Source organism: Podarcis filfolensis (assembly GCF_964270895.1).
Source record: "Podarcis filfolensis genome assembly, chromosome: 6".
In the NCBI taxonomy this organism is placed as follows: Eukaryota; Metazoa; Chordata; class Lepidosauria; order Squamata; family Lacertidae; genus Podarcis; species Podarcis filfolensis.
The window spans coordinates 76,201,431-76,218,919 of record NC_139609.1 but is presented as its reverse complement, the minus strand read 5'-3'; the positions used below and the strand labels follow the sequence as shown (position 1 = coordinate 76,218,919).

At 43.3% G+C, this 17,489-nt stretch overlaps 1 protein-coding gene across 2 annotated transcripts in view; it reads right to left on the bottom strand.

Moving 5' to 3' along the window:
- The window catches only part of PLCG1 (phospholipase C gamma 1), an 88,710-nt gene that overhangs the window by 22,489 nt on the left and 48,732 nt on the right, over nt 1-17,489 (bottom strand). Inside the window, exons 5-15 of one of the 2 annotated variants that reach the window (XM_083618368.1) lie at nt 14,423-14,507; nt 13,883-13,966; nt 13,063-13,085; nt 12,238-12,310; nt 8,583-8,684; nt 6,897-7,015; nt 5,782-5,867; nt 4,512-4,632; nt 2,782-2,950; nt 1,855-1,977; nt 914-1,015 (exon numbers count right to left, since the gene is read on the bottom strand). In XM_083618368.1, the coding sequence (XP_083474494.1) occupies nt 914-1,015; nt 1,855-1,977; nt 2,782-2,950; nt 4,512-4,632; nt 5,782-5,867; nt 6,897-7,015; nt 8,583-8,684; nt 12,238-12,310; nt 13,063-13,085; nt 13,883-13,966; nt 14,423-14,507 (1,087 nt within the window). The remainder of the gene's footprint in view (nt 1-913; nt 1,016-1,854; nt 1,978-2,781; nt 2,951-4,511; nt 4,633-5,781; nt 5,868-6,896; nt 7,016-8,582; nt 8,685-12,237; nt 12,311-13,062; nt 13,086-13,882; nt 13,967-14,422; nt 14,508-17,489) is intronic. The other variant, XM_083618369.1, reaches the window with a different exon arrangement.

The following is a 17,489-nucleotide window of genomic DNA, read 5'->3' as shown; positions in this document are numbered from 1 at the left end:
CTCTGCATCTAACAACAGGCTATAACCAATATTTGCGAAAACAGTGCACTCATGTCAATGTGCAGGCAGCTGCAGGGTGCCACATAATCACAGCTTCACAGGGGATATTCAATTGGACCCTTTGTTTATATTTATTTTTGGTGGGAAGTCAATGCATGTTTATTTTGGGATTTAATTTGCTGTTTTTCTTTCTTTCTTATAGTGGCCTTCCTGTTCACCATTTTTTTCACTGCATTAAGATGGGCTTTTCTAATATAATGAAGAGTTCCATGTTAAAGTGGGCCACTACTAATTAACAGTGGGGAAAGAAAACATGATTGGTCCGGCTTGCTTTTAGCCCTTCCAAAAGCGAATCACCATAGCACACTGTCATCAATCACTGGATCGAGGGTATTTGAATGAAGATGGTATAATAAGGGAAACCCAGTTTCAGATTTATTTGGTTTGTTCTTTAAGTTTCACACCAATAGGGCATCTTGCGTCCTTTATCACAATACAAATACTGAAAATGCCCATAATGTTCATAGGTGTTGTTTTAAAAAATTCATGACTGTATTTAATGAATATTTATCTATGCTGCTCAAGGTACAGTGGTAGTATATACCGCTGAGGCAGCCGGCTACTGGAAAGTAGGGTGATGAGGCAGCAGGTAGATCAGTGCAATGAATGCTCCTATACCTGCACCACACTGACCTTCTCACCACCTCAACTCTCCAGGTAAGAACAGTAATATGGCTGGTGGGATGCTAAGTGCACAGTGGTGCCCACCTCCAGCTGCCACTGCTCCATACTTCTCACCCATACAAGCACCTTCTGATGTAGGAAGAGTCACTCCTTCCAGACCTGAATGGCTGAGAAGCCTGAAGATCTTCAGCAGCTCAGAAGAAAAATGGTGACAAGTTGTTTCACGTACCTCCTTTTGCTCCTCCTCATCCTCATTTCCCAAATCACTGCTTCTCTCTCCAGAGTAATAGATTTTGCTACTGGTCAGGACAAAGTAATGGGGGTTCCAATCCTGCAAACACACATGTAGAAAAGATGTTCATCCTAGAATATTACCCTCAAGACATCAAGTCTATCGGGTTTAGGAAAGGATTGCGGGAAGACCGGAAGTGAAGGGGGGGGCTTATCCTGAGACTAACATCAACCAACATGTTGAGACAGCCTTTGGACAAGGACCTGTCTGCTTTGTAAGTGACATACAAAGAAGAAGAAAAAAGATAAGCAGCACCTGCCTAAACTCTTCTTCTTCTTTTTTAGTGTCAAATGCTTCCATTTGTAAAATGGAGTCCTATGAAGATATTATAAAGAGGGATTTGGCTTTGCTTTGTGTAACAACATACTTTTCTTACAGTCACTGGCCTGCAAAGGCCCATGTGATCATTTAAATAAATGTTCATGTTGGCCAGACCCAAGACACCGCTTTCAGTCATATGCTGCCCCCCACAAGGCCCCTGGCAGCCCTTCCCCAGTTGACTTGTTTATTCGTTATAGGGTGGAGACATAGCATGTGGCAGTACCCAAATGTATTTACATGTGGAGCTTTTGTTCATTGTTCCATTACCATGCATTCGTTTTAATCATTCTAAGGTGTCATTATGGTCAGGTCTAGGATGCCAGCAATCACTGGCTGTAGCAAGTGAAAGGTCTAGGTGTAACCTGAGTGTTATAGAAGTGAAAGGGGAAAGTTTTTGTGTGCATTAAATGGATCACAATACATCTATGGTCAAAAGAGGGGTTACAGCATCCTTTCTCAGACAGCTTAATTGCTGTTTTGATCATACAGACCAACCAAGTCTAGGCAACTTAGTAGTGAAGCAGTTGAGTCAGACGCAGCAGTAACAAGAAGCTCACATGATTGATGGGGTCTTCGAGGTAGAGGATTCCATTCTTTATTGAGTTGCTAATATCATTCTCTGAATACACAGCTGTGGATGGCACTTCTTCATAAGCACTGCCCTCAGCCAGTTTCTTGTGCTGCAACGAGAGGTATACACCTCAGCTTCTCTAAAAAATGAGCCCAAGAGAACAAGACCGGCCTTTTGGATATCTCTAGGGGCCCACAACTAATTATGAGGCACAACAGAGTTTGCACACTAAGGTAATGACCATGAAGATTTCCTAGCTAAATCCTGCCTGAAGTTCGACTTTGAGAATATTACTAAGCTGAAGTCATTAGAGCAAACTTCCCAGCGTTGGCAGTAAGGGAGAGAATTCTGTGGATCTACAACTGTGGACCTATAGGGCACATTCAGTATCTAATGAGAGCTTTCCCCTGAGCTCTCATAAACACCCTAAGGCACAAGATAAATATTAGATTTGTTCCTTAGCTCACTAAAGAAATCTAATCTTCATCTCATTTCGTAGGCCATTTATTTGCCTTCACAATGCAATAATTGTGATTCTATATTATTTGTATAAATCCCCAGTACCAGAAAAAAGAATGATATACATTACATATCCAGTTAAACTGCAATAACTTAAACAGCAAGGATGCTATATTGGTTGGGACATATATAGGAATTCAGTGGGTCACAAAATCAGGGTTGTTGTTTTTTGCAAAAAACAGGGTGTTTTTTGTTGTTGTTTTTGCAGAATGTGGTCCACAGTATCCCTGGCCAGGCAGATCAACTGTTGTTAGATTTTACAAGCCAACTAGCCTTAGGCAACTTGCAGTAATGTAGTGTGTTTAAAGCTGTAATGCCAAGAAACCATGTGCCCCACTCCCCATTTTGAGTTCTAGTAGTTATCTCAGCAGCAAAGGCCATGAAAAAGACTTGCCTTTATGAGAATCTTCCTCTTCAGCTGGTTTGGAGATGGAAGTCCATCGGCAGAGATATCTACTGGTTTGGTTAGCAGCATGTCTCCAAAGATCTTCTTAAAGTTCTGAGCCATATTCCTCTGCTGTGCGATGCTGCAGTGATCCTCGATGGACAGGATAACAGGGAAGCTGAAAGCCAAACAAAAACAGCAAGTGATGGCCATTAGGCCAGAATAACGTGGACTGGATAGTCTAGCTGCTAGAGTCTATTATTCTATGGTAATTCATGAGGCACCCATCTCTCAGTATGATCAAGGCTGTGTATATACAAGTGACTCTGTGGGAGCATAGAGAAAGCACAGGATGTAACGGGCAGAGTATTCAGCTTCTTGAAAATCTCAGCTTAAGGTTTTTAAAAGTTTAAGTTTTTTTTAAAAAAAATATCCTTGAAAGGGCACTAGCAGAGCCTGCTGAAATGTCTGGATCCACATTTCATGTCAAGTGAATTGCAGATTAAAACTTCCAGTAGCTGGAGACGAAGTTTCACTGCCTTGCATAGGTCCTGCACCCTACCAAAGATTAGAAAAGGGACACATTATGTAACTTTATTTTAAAAATGCATGATGATTTATGCAAAATGAAATTAATTATGCAGCTTTAATCAGCATGTATGCCAAAATCCAGTTTTTTTCTTAGTGCCATTAAAAAAAACAAAAAAACATTTTCGATGCTTTGTTGATATACAACACCTGTGCTCAGAGACCTCCACTGGTTGTCGATAACCAACTAGACAAAGTTTAAGGTGCTGTTATTAGTATACAAATCCCTTAACAACTTGAGACCAGTTTACCTATGAGATGTGATAGGAATTTTATGGTCTTAGATATATGGTAATGTTAGTAAGTGTACTAACCAAGCACATACATAGATCAGCACAGGAAGACCTACCTGGAACCATTTTGATTCCTAAACTGAGCAAATGTTTTCTCTGCAAGGTCAAAGGTGTGAATAGGGTGTGAGCCTGTGACATGGCCCAGGAACTAAGTATTTATCATTACACAAGACTGGCCAGGCTACCCAGGCAATCCAATCAAGTAACCTGCCAGATAGGAGATAAACAACGAGATCACCTTGCCCCATATGCCCACTCAAACGCTTCCATCGGGGAACTGGCACTCCTACAGGTGCATGTAATACCTGGTGCACATCATTTAGTGCAGCAACACCTGGACTTTGGAACTCCCTGCTTATTCAACATCAGCTAAAAACATTCTTGCTTAAACATGCCTTCCCAGATGCCTAGAAAGTTGAGGTAATTTTGAACGGTTTTAGTATTTAAAACTTCTGCATGCTTTAAGGTAGGGTTGTAGATTTTTCTTGATTCTCCTGTTTTATTCTTTCGTAAACCACTTTGAGGTTTCATACAATCAAGCGGTAAATACATTTTATGAAATAAATAAAAGTATGAGCCAAATGCACACCGAATCATGAGTTATTTATAGCCCAGTTTTAATATTTGTTACAGAAGGAAGACAATATTTAGGGTGGGGTGTTTTTACCGACTACAATGCCAATGCATCATTGCAGACAGAAATACTGTGAAAGCGGTTCACATATATAAATTCTAGTACTGCACCCAGACAAGCTGCCACAAGCAATTTAGGGTTTGCATGTTGGAGGCCCCTGGAATCCAAGTACGTGAGCTGCAAATTCCTGGAGGACAGAATGCCACAATCCCCACTTTACTTACTCAGAGGTCACAAAAGCATGTTCCTTGATGGTGGCTAGGACATCGGAAAACTTTATTTTGGTAGTTAAAGTGTGTCCATGATAAATCACTGGCATTCCATCAGGGCCATCCCAGCAGTCAACTAAAAAGGGGAATAATTAAGAAAAGGCATCTAACTCAAGAAATACAAGCAAAGAGCATTATCATTATAAGGCGGCAAGGCACAGCTCTGCAGGAAATCTCTAGTGAGCAAGGGATCTAGAGGCATGCATCATGAGCACTCTGGCAGCCAGCAACCTGGCAGAACACACACTCTGGTGAACAATATCATTTCCTTTTCCTTCTTGATGTCAACATACGTGGAAGTGATGTGTGGGAGGGAAGGCAGGTCAAAGCAGTTTTGTGAATATACATAGCATACAGCGCACTGGTGATGCTATTGGCACCAGAGCACAAGCTACAGGAAACTCTTGTAATTAAGTGTCCTGGCTTCCTTGAAAAGTTCCTGATGCAGAGAACTTTGGGCTGGGCCTGTGTAGCGGCATGTGGAACACAGGAAGCTGCCTTATAGCAGACAGGGCCGTCTTTACCCAGGGGTGCAAGGGGTGTGGGGCACTTGGGCGCCGAATTCTGGGGGGCACCAGGTGCCCACCGCTAAAGCCGCCTAAGCTCTTAACTAGCTACCTGTTATGAAATAAAACATAATTTTGATCAAGCTAGAAAAACAAAATACATATATACCTAGGTATTACCGAAATGTATACCTACTGTTTCACTAAAGGACTTTCAACTTTGTGCGCTCATTTACCAAAGACGTGCCGCACCAGCATCATTCACAACGGCACATTTCAATCTCATCACTTACAGTTCAAATTCGTTTAGAGAAATCATTAAAAAAAAATGTTTATTTTTGCTAACTGTCGGCAATTGTCTGACATAAGCATAATAAAAGTTAATTTGGGGGCTAAACTAAATTTGGGGGTGCTGGGCAGATCTTTGCACCTCAGTGGCACATATGCTAAATATGGCTCTGATAGCAGGTCAGACTATTTGTTCATCCAGCCCAGGGCTGGCTACTCTGACAGGCAGAAGCACTCCAGGACTCTAAGCAGGGGTCTTTCACATCACCTGCTGCCAGTTCTCCTCAACGGGAGACAGAAGCTGCAAACCTCAGTGTGCAAAAGCATGTGTTCTACCACTGAGCTGAAGCCCTGCTCCAAGGCGAAATCACTTCTAGTTGGCTGAAGAAAACAGCCTTGGAGGCATCAATGGGGAAGAAGCCAGCACTCACGCTCAATACAGCGGCATCCCATGCGCAGGCATCGAGCATAAGCTTCCAGCGAAGACTCACTTGAGAACTGGTCTCCCGTCAGGTACCTATCCATGAGAAGAAGGCAGGGAAACTGCTTACATGACCAACAGTGAAGGTCCTATGAACACAGCGATGTTAAAAACAACACCACATACGCATCAGTGACTCAAATGCAACAGAGAATTTAAGAGCAGGGTTTGGTGGGGGGTTGTACACGGTACAACTCAGTTTGCGTCAGGATAGGCGTTAGGTTCATGGTGTCCCCGGCAAGAAGGGTTGGTTGATGTGCTGACATTTTCCTTCTCCCAGCAATGCACAAAATGAAATTAGTGAAGAGGGCTGAGTATAACTCCACCTCACCTGCTTCAGTGCCACATCACCAAGGCAAAGAATTCCTAAAATTCTTTTAGCAAAAAGAATTCAACGGACTTTGCAAAATGCTGGTGAAGCTACAGAGGTCTCCCGTCCTCTGTAACTAGAGGATTTCAGAGCCAGCTTCACACTTCGTTCCTCCTCCCTCCAGTTTTCCACAAACAAGCAATGCAAGTGCCAATAGCTCAGGCATCTCCAACACAGGTTCAGGAAGCTCTGAGATGACAAAGATTACAAAATGCATGTAACGTAGCTGTGGGAAGTAGCTGCTGTTGAGGGGTTAGGGGAGGAATCGGTACAGAAGTCATAGTGCTGGAGGGTGTGGCCCCAACTCAGATCACACACATGAAGCTGCCATTAGCTGCACAAGGTATAACCTACTCTAACCTGAGCAACTACTGGAAATTTCCAGTTGCAGAGGCAACCTGGACTGGGATTACAGGATAAGGGAATTAGACATCTCACTCATCCCCAGTGCCACAGTATCAGTCCAGAAATGTCCCACTTTAATGACTTCTTTTAGCAAAAATCACTTAAGTAGATGGATTCATTTCAGGTTTTGTGTCATCCTGAGATCCCTTAACTGCTGTTGGCTAACATACTGACCTGCTGGTACAAAGGGGAGACAGGTATGAAAGCGGGGGGAGAACCAGGCCAAACTCATCATGCAAATCAGGTTCTCAAAAGTAGAACAAAACAGGGAACATCCTTTATCTTCTTACGTGTTATGCGAGGAAGAAATCCAGTAGTGGGAGAGGGGATTGTTCATGTCCTCAGGACGTACAACGTCAAGCTCCGAGTTCCATATACTGTTCTCTTTGGAAAACAGGAAGGTAAGGAACTGCCCAGAGAGGAAAAAACAAGGGAGGGGAAAACCCACATAAAACACTAAAACAAGGGCAGTTTTTAAATAAGCTTTTAAAATTGTGTTTATTTCTTTACAGCATTTATATGCCACCACTTCATCCCATAGGATCCAAAGGGCAGCAGCACAAAACAAGAATTAAAACCATAACAAAACTACAGTGGTACCTCGGTTTTTGAACGTAATCCATTCCGGAAGACCGTTTGACTTCCGAAATGTTCCAAAACTGAAACTCAATAGCTGACAGCTAGGCTTCAAAGTCTTGCACTCAGCGGAAGCCACGTTTCCTGTTCGACTTTTGAGGCGCATTTGAAAACTGAGGTATTATTAATAATAATAATTGAATTTATATACTGCCCTATACCCGAAGGTCTCAGGGCAGTTCACATAAAAAGATCAGAATATATAAAATAAAAATAAAAACAATAACCTAATAATACCCCCCCAAAAGAGCCACATTTTAAAAGGGTATGGGATGTTGATCAGGTCAATCAAAGGCCTAGTTAAAAAGGAACATTTTTGCCTGGCGCCTAAAGTTATATAATGAAGGCCCCAGGTGAACTTCCCTGAGGAGAGCATTCCACAGACGGGGAGGAGGCCCGTTCTCGTGTCACCACCCTCCGGACCTCTCAGGATATCGATCACATAAGGCAGGGATAGGGAAGCTATTAATTGGGGACCAGATATGGCCCAAAAGGTTTTTGAACTTGGCCCACAGCATTCCCCCACTTGGTCTTGCTCCTTGCAGAGAAATTTGGGTTGTCAAAATAGGGTGGGATATCAGTGGGAGTTATCCCTCTTAAGCCTAAATGTGGGACCGAGGGTGGTGGGTAAGGAGGTTTGGCAGGAGAGAAGGATGTATATCAGAAGATAGATAGGGAGAAAAAGAGAGGTAGAATGAAGGGGGGGGAGTGTTGCACTATGCCGCATTGTAGTGTTAACTCACTACAGTGAGCAGCAGTCAGGATAGCTACCTCCTGACCTGCTTCTTCCTGAAGACTATTACCTGTCCACATGTGCAGTAACACAGGGAGACACTGTTAAGTTGTGGGTGAACATATCAGACGACACAGCGATTCTTCAAACAGCTCTTGTTTATTCACAGGCCAGGACAGAACTGAACTGAAGGGTTCAGTCAGCCTGCTTATGTAGAGCTCCAGTACAACATTACTGTAACAACTTTCTAAAACTATCCAATCACTGAACGTCACTTTCGATCCCTTATTTGCATAACTATCTACAGTATCCCCCTGCTGGCCCAGGGTAAGAACTTCAGTACATAACAGACACGGCAGCCAGGACTGAGGTACCAGTGATGCCCCCCCCCCCCAGGAGCAGCAGAGAAATGGCAAGGGCAAGAGGAGGGAGGGAGGCCAAGTGTTCATTGGTTCCAACATGGCTGGCAGGCAGCCTATCAGAGAACAGGGAATTGTAAAGCATCCTAGGGGAACTGTAAAAGGGGCTTGTGCAATGTACCTTCCTACTTCACCACCCCCCAGCTCCACTGCAGCCACCCACATCAGTAGATTCTTGGGAGTCTTACCTCATCCAGGGAAAAATAAGGCTCTTCGATTTCCCTCAATGGGTCCTTCAAAAAGTTGAACATGAAGTCCTGGACAAAGAGGAGGTTAGTAGCCCAAAGTTCCTGCAAACACAAGGAAGGAAGAAGACAAGGAAACTTTCAGAAGCCAGATTCTTCCAGCATATCCAAGCATTCAGTTCAATCCTAAAATGCTTGGCATGTGTCACATCTATTGCTCCAAAAATCCTTAAAATAGCTTTGTAAGGTGGGTCAGTATTATTACCCCTGAATTGCAGATGAAGAGCGACGGATGGGTGATTGTGTTGAGCTTGAATTGGAATTGCCTAGGCTCAAATCCCTGCACCACCATGAAGCCTGGAGAAGGAGCTATTTCTCAGCTTAGCCTACATCTAGCAAGGTAGCTGGGATGTGGGTGGCGCTGTGGGTTAAACCACAGAGCCTAGGACTTGCCGATCAGAAGGTCGGCGGTTCGAATCCCTGTGATGGGGTGAGCTCCCGTTGCTCGGTCCCTGCTCCTGTCAACCTAGCAGTTCGAAAGCACGTCAAAGTGCAAGTAGATAAATAGGTACCGCTCCGGTGGGAAGGTAAACAGTGTTTCCGTGCGCTGCTCTGGTTCGCCAGAAGTGGCTTAGTCATGCTGGCCACATGACCTGGAAGCTGTACACCGGCTCCCTCGGCCAGTAAAGCGAGATGAGTGCCACAACCCCAGAGTTGGTCACAACTGGACTAATGGTCAGGGTCCTTTTAGCAAGGTAGCTACAAAGAGAAAATGGCAAACCACAAAGGAAGCTGCCCTGATCTTCTTGGGGAATATGTGGAATGGTGGGTTTGTGGCCAAGCCAAAATTTCAACCAAGGACCTCACAGCTCAGAGCTCTTAACCATTATGCAGCACAAAATTTCACCCCTCTCTGCTCAAAGCATCACTGAAACATGCCAACATCCAAGCCAGTGTGTCTTTCTGGACGACCACAACTTTAAGCATGTCATTTTTACTAGATGAAAATGATCTCCATGCAAGGAAAAACAAAATGATAAAGAAAGAGAAATGACAAGAGAAAATGCAAATCAAACCCAAACAACACAGCAGAGGTTCATTGTTAGAGAACAGTGCCCTTTACGTATCATCATTACGGCCATTTGGTTCTCCTTGTGTGCATCCAAAAGACAATCTGTGCACACCACCAGGTTCAAAGTGGGGCAGGAAAGTCTAGTTCACCCTGAGCATAAGAGTTTGAGGCCCCGGCACACATCAGCTGCCCCCTATTTGCAGGAAAATAAACAACCTCTCTGGGAATCAGTGATGCACAGAAATTAGCTTCACGTGGACAACAAATCACATATTCAAGAGGCCCTAAATGACTTTTCACAAGTCAGGTAGACCAATGTAAACCCCTGAAATGGGGTGTTTGGGGCCAAGGAGAGAGTAGAGCTTGGCCAAGCAGTGACCCACTGGATCCTAAGTGATAGACCTGAATAGGTGTTCTCTATTGTGCCAGCGTGACACAGTGTAATTACTGCTCCACATCCAGGCTGGGGAGCAACAGGGCTTCAGACATGGCAGTGGTTCTGCCACTGTTCCCAAGCCGAGCTTGGATTATGACCTGTGCCGGATAATATCTCCAACTCCCATCAGAGTAATGAGGGAAAGAGCAAGGAGAGACATGGTTTATTTTGCTCTTTGACTTTATGGCTCCCTCTCCTTCATTATGTGCTCAGAAAACAGGCTGTTTTCTTTTTGTTTACTTCTCTAGTGGCATATCGTCCTCATTCTACAATATCAGCAGGATGAAACAGAAATTGTGCTAGTTAGTGAATATCTTAATGCACTCCCGGGACCACTGCAAGCTGGCAGCCACATGCAACATGAAACAGCTCAGACAAGCACAGAGTGTTTTTCCAGTTTACCTGGTCTATTTAAATTCAAACCGGTGTTTTTTCCCCTAACGTAGTTTTTATTCATTTCCATTTTCTTTGAACTGTTTAACATGGTTGCATTGAGATATATATATTTGTTTACGTTAGATCGAATGGCACGCAATAATTACATAAAATTAAAACAACCATAAACACTCAGAAAGACATTTCTGAATATATTTTGCATCGGTAACAATTAGAATTTGTAGGAAGGGGAGGGAGGGGGAAGAGGGGAAATGAAATATTTACTTCACACATGCCGTACTGTGTGGGTACTGTTCTACCATATGCCTCATTATTTGTGCAATCAATAAAGTCACACCAGGCAGAATAAAAATTGTTGTGTTTCTTTGGGCCTCTTGCTACTTTTAATTTTTGTGTCGGTTTTTCCAATAACGTCATTTGCCAAATTGCATTGTACCATTGTGAACCAGGGTTATTGCAATAAGTAATAATGGTGATAGCCGTATTGCATTTCCACACCCAACCACCCATTCTCCCAATCTCTTATGAGAGCTCAGAGTGGCCTGCACTTAATTTTCAGGCAGCCTCTCTACCACCCTAGCAGCCTTCCTTTGCATCCAAAGTGTTCTGCATCATGTGACGTCAGACTGTTCTCCAGCCGTACAGTTATCGGAATTATTTGCATCCCACTTCCCTTCTGTTTGAAGTGGCTTACGACAAAGAGAAAAGTCTATAAAACAATTATAAATGCAGACCACTAAAATGCATCTAGCTTTAAAACATAAAAATGAGACATAGCAACACAGAGGTTTTTTTTTTAAAAAAACCACCAACTCAGCAGATTCATGCTGCATTCCTACTAACCAGCTGTCAGGATTAGGACTATGGGAGGGGGGGGCCTCCTCAGAGGAAGAGAAATTGGATGTCATGGAAAATCCACTATAGTTCTAAGGCAGCCTAAAGCATCTAGTCTCATTGGCGCCTGGTCTCATCTGGTCTGCCCAGCTCCCCAACCACATCCTGAATCCTGCCTTAATCCCTCATCCCCCTTTCCTCAGGACCACAATAATGAAGGTTAGCAGCATGGCAGAAGTGCAACAGGAGGGTTCATTCAGTTTGTAACTTAAGAGTTATTTCTGTTAGTGTTAAAGTCTACTAGCCAAGAGGGGGACAGGAGGCCTGCTTAGCAACCAGGCATAGTGGCAGGATCAACACTGAGGCAACATATGCTCTGATTGGCTGTGTGCTCCTGAGGGACCTTTTCCTCTGCATGTTGGGTTCAGTGTTTCCCTGCTATGGACAAAGCCTGGTGTAATGCCTCTCTGTTACTTTCCCCTCAAATTATATACATTGTTTTTGTTCACTTTTGCCCAGTAAAGTGTTATCAGGATTTATTTTCTCTCTGGACTCCATATGCATTATTTAGGTGACTGCTAACACAGTAGACCTGATGAGAAGCCAGGTCTCCGAGTAAGAGCACTTGTTTAGGTATTATTTAATAGTAGTTACATGGGATTTAGATATTGTTTTCTTATGTGTCAGTGCAACCTGTGAAATAAGGCACTGCTGTTCTAAATTTTCTAATTGTTACTGTGGCTGAAAGATCCCACTTATTTCTCAGCACCAGTGCAATGAACCCAACTTTATTTAAAGAACTCAGAATTCTCAATTGCCTATGAGTGGTCACACAGTGTTGAGTGGTGTCCCAAAAAACCATTGATTATCACATTGTGCTGCTTTCTTTCTCCATTTCCCTTTCTATTGCACAAACTCACCTTTTGGTATTCTAGCAAAAACATCTGGAACTCCTTCAGTGATACCCTGCAGTGCTCAGATCTCTCTGCACTGCTGAAGGAGGAAGCACAGACAAGACACATTGGTTAGAAAGCATCACCCTACAGAACAAGCAGCTGCTGCACTGAGAGATCAGCTAAACAAGGAAGACAGTGTCAGAGCTGAGATGGATTACTGAAAGCAACTAGGGGGGCTCAACCATCGTCATACATGACAGCCTTGCTCCTTGTCTCTGCTCCTCCCTCTCCCACAGGGCAATAACGAGTCAAAGAAATCAAAGGAAGAAATAGCGGTGCTAGAGGATCTCTACATAGAAATAGATCATTTCCAGATAACCCACTTTGCCACTGGGCAAGGACACTGGCAGGCATAAATCCAAATAATCAAAAGATAGTAACAGATCTAAAATGAAAAGTTGGCTGGGTTTTGCATCAGCTAGTTCAATCTATCTGCAAAATTCCAAGTTTTGTGACCACAGCAACGGGCATAAAAATCACTCCAACTTGTTTGAATTTTGCAGTTTGCTACGAAATAGATTTATTGCCATGCCAGTGGTGAACTAAGAATGGGAAGAAAGAAACCTAGCCTCAGAGTCTGTTTTGAACACCCCTGATTTAGAAATTCCACCACCAAACAGCTCAGCCCAGCATTTTTATAACAAGGCCCTTCATTGAAGACATATTGAGAATAGGGTCCTATTGAGGAAACGAGCAGTCTGCAGTCAAATGTCAACATACATTCATAAACAAGTCCAATTTCCAACCCACTCAACCCTCCCACTGTATATAGGAAAGAGAGCAGTTTACCTTTCCAAGAATGGAATAGCCATCTGCATAAGGGGAAAAAATGCATACATCAGCTGATTCTGCTTGGTATATTCAGTGTCACACTTTACACTTCAGTAGAGATATGCAACGGCTTAATCACAGCCTTTTATATTAGGCTGTGCCTGCCATCATAATTTCAGTATACTCACACATGAAATGAATGAAATAAAAGATGTGGGCTGGGGGGGACAACTCAATGAGGACACTAATTCTCATCATTGTTTTACTATTATTGTTCTGTTGTTTTATTTGCAAGCTGCTCTAAAAATATTTTTACTGAAGAGTGTCATGTAGTTCTTACATAAAATAAGTTAGAGAGATGCTTGGGGTTTGGAGATGGACAAATGGTGAGAGCTCACATAACACTTTTATTCTGTATAAACAAAGATAAAATGGCAAGTAAACTTGAGACCTCTTCCTTTTCCGAACTCTACTGTCTGTCTTTGAGTCCCTTTCTCTCACAATAGCAGGTCAGCAGCACACATAGCAATAGCAAGTCCTGGTCTGTGTAGAGAACTGATGTGAGACAGCTGGTGATCCTCACTTTTCTCATCAGGGTTACCTGTACACGGCACTAGAAACTAAACTACAAAAGGAGCTTCCATTTTCCACCTTCCATTTGTAGGCACAGATTTTTTTTTCTAGTTAGGGTCATAAGTGCAGATGAGGGAAATAGTTTGCTATTTGAAATGTGTAGATAAAACAAAAGGGAAAGTAATAGGAAGTGCAACAGCACCAAAACAAAAGAGGAGGCATAGATTTTACAAAGTATCAAATATTACGATTAGAAGTATCTCACCCCTTTTTGTGCATTGAACATCAGGCTCTGGTACAACTGGGCAAACTGTCCATATGTGATATCACCATTTCTCTGCTCCACATCCTAAAATGAGAAATTGGGGAGTAGAAAATCCTCTTAATAAATAACACTCGTCCTCAGTCATGTATGACACCTCAGTTCTCCTATTTGTGGAAATCGGAGTGCTGAGATGACTGCAGTATTTTAACACTACAATCCTTGCGATCCACTGATGTGTTTTTAAATATACAAAGTGGGAGTGCATGCCCAGAGTCTCTTAATAGTTTGCTGAACGGTAGAGCATATGCTCTAGCATACGCTCATTCAGAAGGCTCTAGGTTCAATCTCTGGCATCTTCAGTTAAAAGGATCAGGTGAACAGAAGAAACATTTCTCTCTCTGAAACCCTGCAGAGCTGGTGCTAGCCGGAGTAGACAATGCTGCGCTATGGCGCTTCCCCAATTGATGCTATGGTGCAGCTGATGGCAATGACTGCGAAGAGAATGCATGTTTAAAGGGGCAAAGAATATCAAACACTTACTGTTAGCCTCTCGCGCAGAAACTTCATGTTAGGGACACGGTAGTTCACTTGTGACAGCATGTTTTTCAGATCCTTTGCAGAAATCCTAGGTGGTAAAGAATAAAAAAATAATTTTGGAGGCATGTTCATGTGGAGCATTTATACCCCTCACGAACCCCTAAGTCCCAGAGACTATCTAAAATACATTTAAAATATAATTTAAAAGCCAAGAGCCAGTGAGGAGGGACAAAAAGTACATATAGGTCCCTCCACCGCAGTTCCTGAGATGTTCTAACTGCCACCCTGATGGGTCACAGCTGGCCTCACAGGAAATGACCCTGGCCCAGAAATGGCTGCCAAAGCAGCCAGATGTTCGTTCCTCAGAGGGCAGGGCTTCCTCACTCAAAGTGCTGCTGATGCGTCTCACAACTTCCGTCTCCGGTGTCTGGCCCCAGAGTCACTGGGGGAGCTAATGTGTTTATAACCCCAGTCCTCAGATGCTGCAACTGCCACAGACAACCTGGTTGCTGTCAGGTTCCTAAAATCTGAGCTCTCGCTTTAAATCCAGAATAAGAGGCAAATACAATAAAACCGAAGGCAACTCAATGAAAGGAGGGTGATAGGTCAAAACCACCTACAGTCCCTGCAGAAGTGGTGGTTACCTCTAAATATCTCCAAAATTACACACCTCAGGAAGCCTATTAAAGCTGCCACTTCTGCAGGATACTACTTGGGAAGGAACAAGGCTGTAATTCCTGTGGGCCTTTCCCAAACGGCAGATTGAAATGATTTCAAAAGAGCTTGAAAAAAAACAAAACGCAGCTTGAGAAAAACAGGTCTGTTTGCTTTCCCAGCCATCACTTGGACAGTTTTCAGAAATTGTTTGGGAAATGGTTTCTCTTCAAGCCGCATCAGGAAGAAGAGGAGAAAATAAAGGAAAAGGAGGCAGCGCACTGAGATGTAACATGTGAGGATTTTTTTTTTTAAAGAGGAATGGGGAAAGTCATTTTTGCAAAAATCTATTTGTTTGCTGTTGGAAAAAACTCCTCGTGGGCCTCAAGGGTCTGCTTAAGAAAATGGGTTTCCAAACTGTGTTTCAGGTTCACTGGAAGCCTAGCCGGGGTTCCCAGATGAGAAAATAAGGCAGCCTATCCTCAAGGACTGCTCTGCCACATGGGGCCACAGGGGAACACATTCTAGGTTGCGCCAACTATTCATACAGGGCAGCAGGGAGCCCATGCCCTGCATGCACTTGTGTGCCAAAAATATGACATTGCATTGGGGTTTTGTGGCAGATGTGCAGTGGTTCTGCCACCAATAATGTTAACAGAGTTCTGAAAAAAGTCAAACGTTTGAAAAATGTTGTCTTAAGGCATTGGGTTGTATTCAAAGCAGCACAGAGCAGAAATGTTAAAGCAGTGCATGGATTTCTCCTTGCATAACAGAACAATTCACCCACTTCCTCAGCAGCCTCCCTAAATCTTCTGTTTAAGGTTTTCCCTCTGGAGCGGATTTGGGGGTGATGGAGGGGAAATCCCCTCACACAAGCGTAATTCTTGAGCAATTATTTCACTGAATGCCATCCATAATCATACTGAAGTTCACCCCTCCTAACGCTTTTCAAGCCTTATTCTAGTTTACATACACAAGGACATTAGAAGAGCTTGTTGAATGAAGAGAAAAGCCCACCTAGTTCATTTAAGCAGGTGCTTAAGTGAAATAAAAATAAAATGTGAAATAAAATAAACTGACTGGGAGCAAGGGTGGAGAGTGGACAGCAGCTGAGGAAGATTTGGTGTGCCACGTAACTTTCCCCCACAGATGAAGATGAAAAATGTTATGATTGTTTAATTGTGAGAGGGGTAAAGCTAGACCTTTTTGTCCTAACAAGCCAGATCTTTATTTTCCCTCCTGCACATATCAATGTCAAGTGGCTGACAGGTGTGGGATATACCACCGCAGCAGCATCAAATTCTCTGCACATCAGCTGATTCAAATTCTGCTTTCTGCAAGCTTTGGACATGCAAGCCAGTTCCCTACAGGAACTCACTGGTAGATGTGGACCAAGCAGGACTGAACTCCTGACACACCAGCTAATATGTGGGAAATTCAATCCTGCCTTCTGCACCTGTGCATCTGCCTACTCCACAATTGTTGTGACACATGACATCCGGTGCAGGGCAGGTGCATGTGGGTTTGGGGGAAATGGCCTGGGGAGGCTAGTTAGGCCCATGGGCCAGAGGTTGTGACTTCAGGGACTACCTTCTTCCCAGCAATCTACATTTTGCTTCCAGGAGCTCATGACAACATTTCTCCATGTCATTGGTGCCAATATGCACCATGACCACCAATTCTGCCCCAGAACTATATACCAGGCTATACAATGGGCAACATTCACAACTTTTGCCCAAAGAAAGCAATTCACCTTGGTGGTCTGCACCCCCAGTTAGCTATATTCCCAATTATAGACTCACCCACTCCCATAAGCAGGCATATGATGATCATTAAAGTGCAATTAGTTGCCACAGATTCAGAATAGGTTATGGAATAGGTTATGAACTCTGGATCCTTTTACTGAAGGCCTCTCCACGTATTATGTTAAAGCTATTTAAAAGCCTCCCATTTTTGATAAACTCTATTTCCCATGGGTCATTGCTCGGCAATGCCAGGATCATTTGGATGTGACTGGGTATCTGAACCCATGCCAATGTGCTATCCAGTAAGGTTTCAAAACAGGAACAGTGGTTAGTCAACCATTTTTGTCTGCTAGTTGCAGGGAATTCTCCCTTGCTGGCCTGATTAGATTATTCAGCAGCATTTCATTATAAACTGCTGATGACTCTAACGCAAGACACAGTAGAGTAATACTACTATTACCTCAAGAGAGACTCTGCTCCTATCTGGCAAGGAGATTCCAAAGTGTGGTGCTGTGGAACAGCATTTCTTCACTGAGTGCCCTGCATGCATACTGAGCTGTTAACTTAAATGAATTTCAATAACATGGGATAATTGTCTGGTCCAATTACCAAAATAGGAAAGTAGAAAGCTGCCTTATAATAAGTCCATGGGTCCATCTAGGTCAGTAATG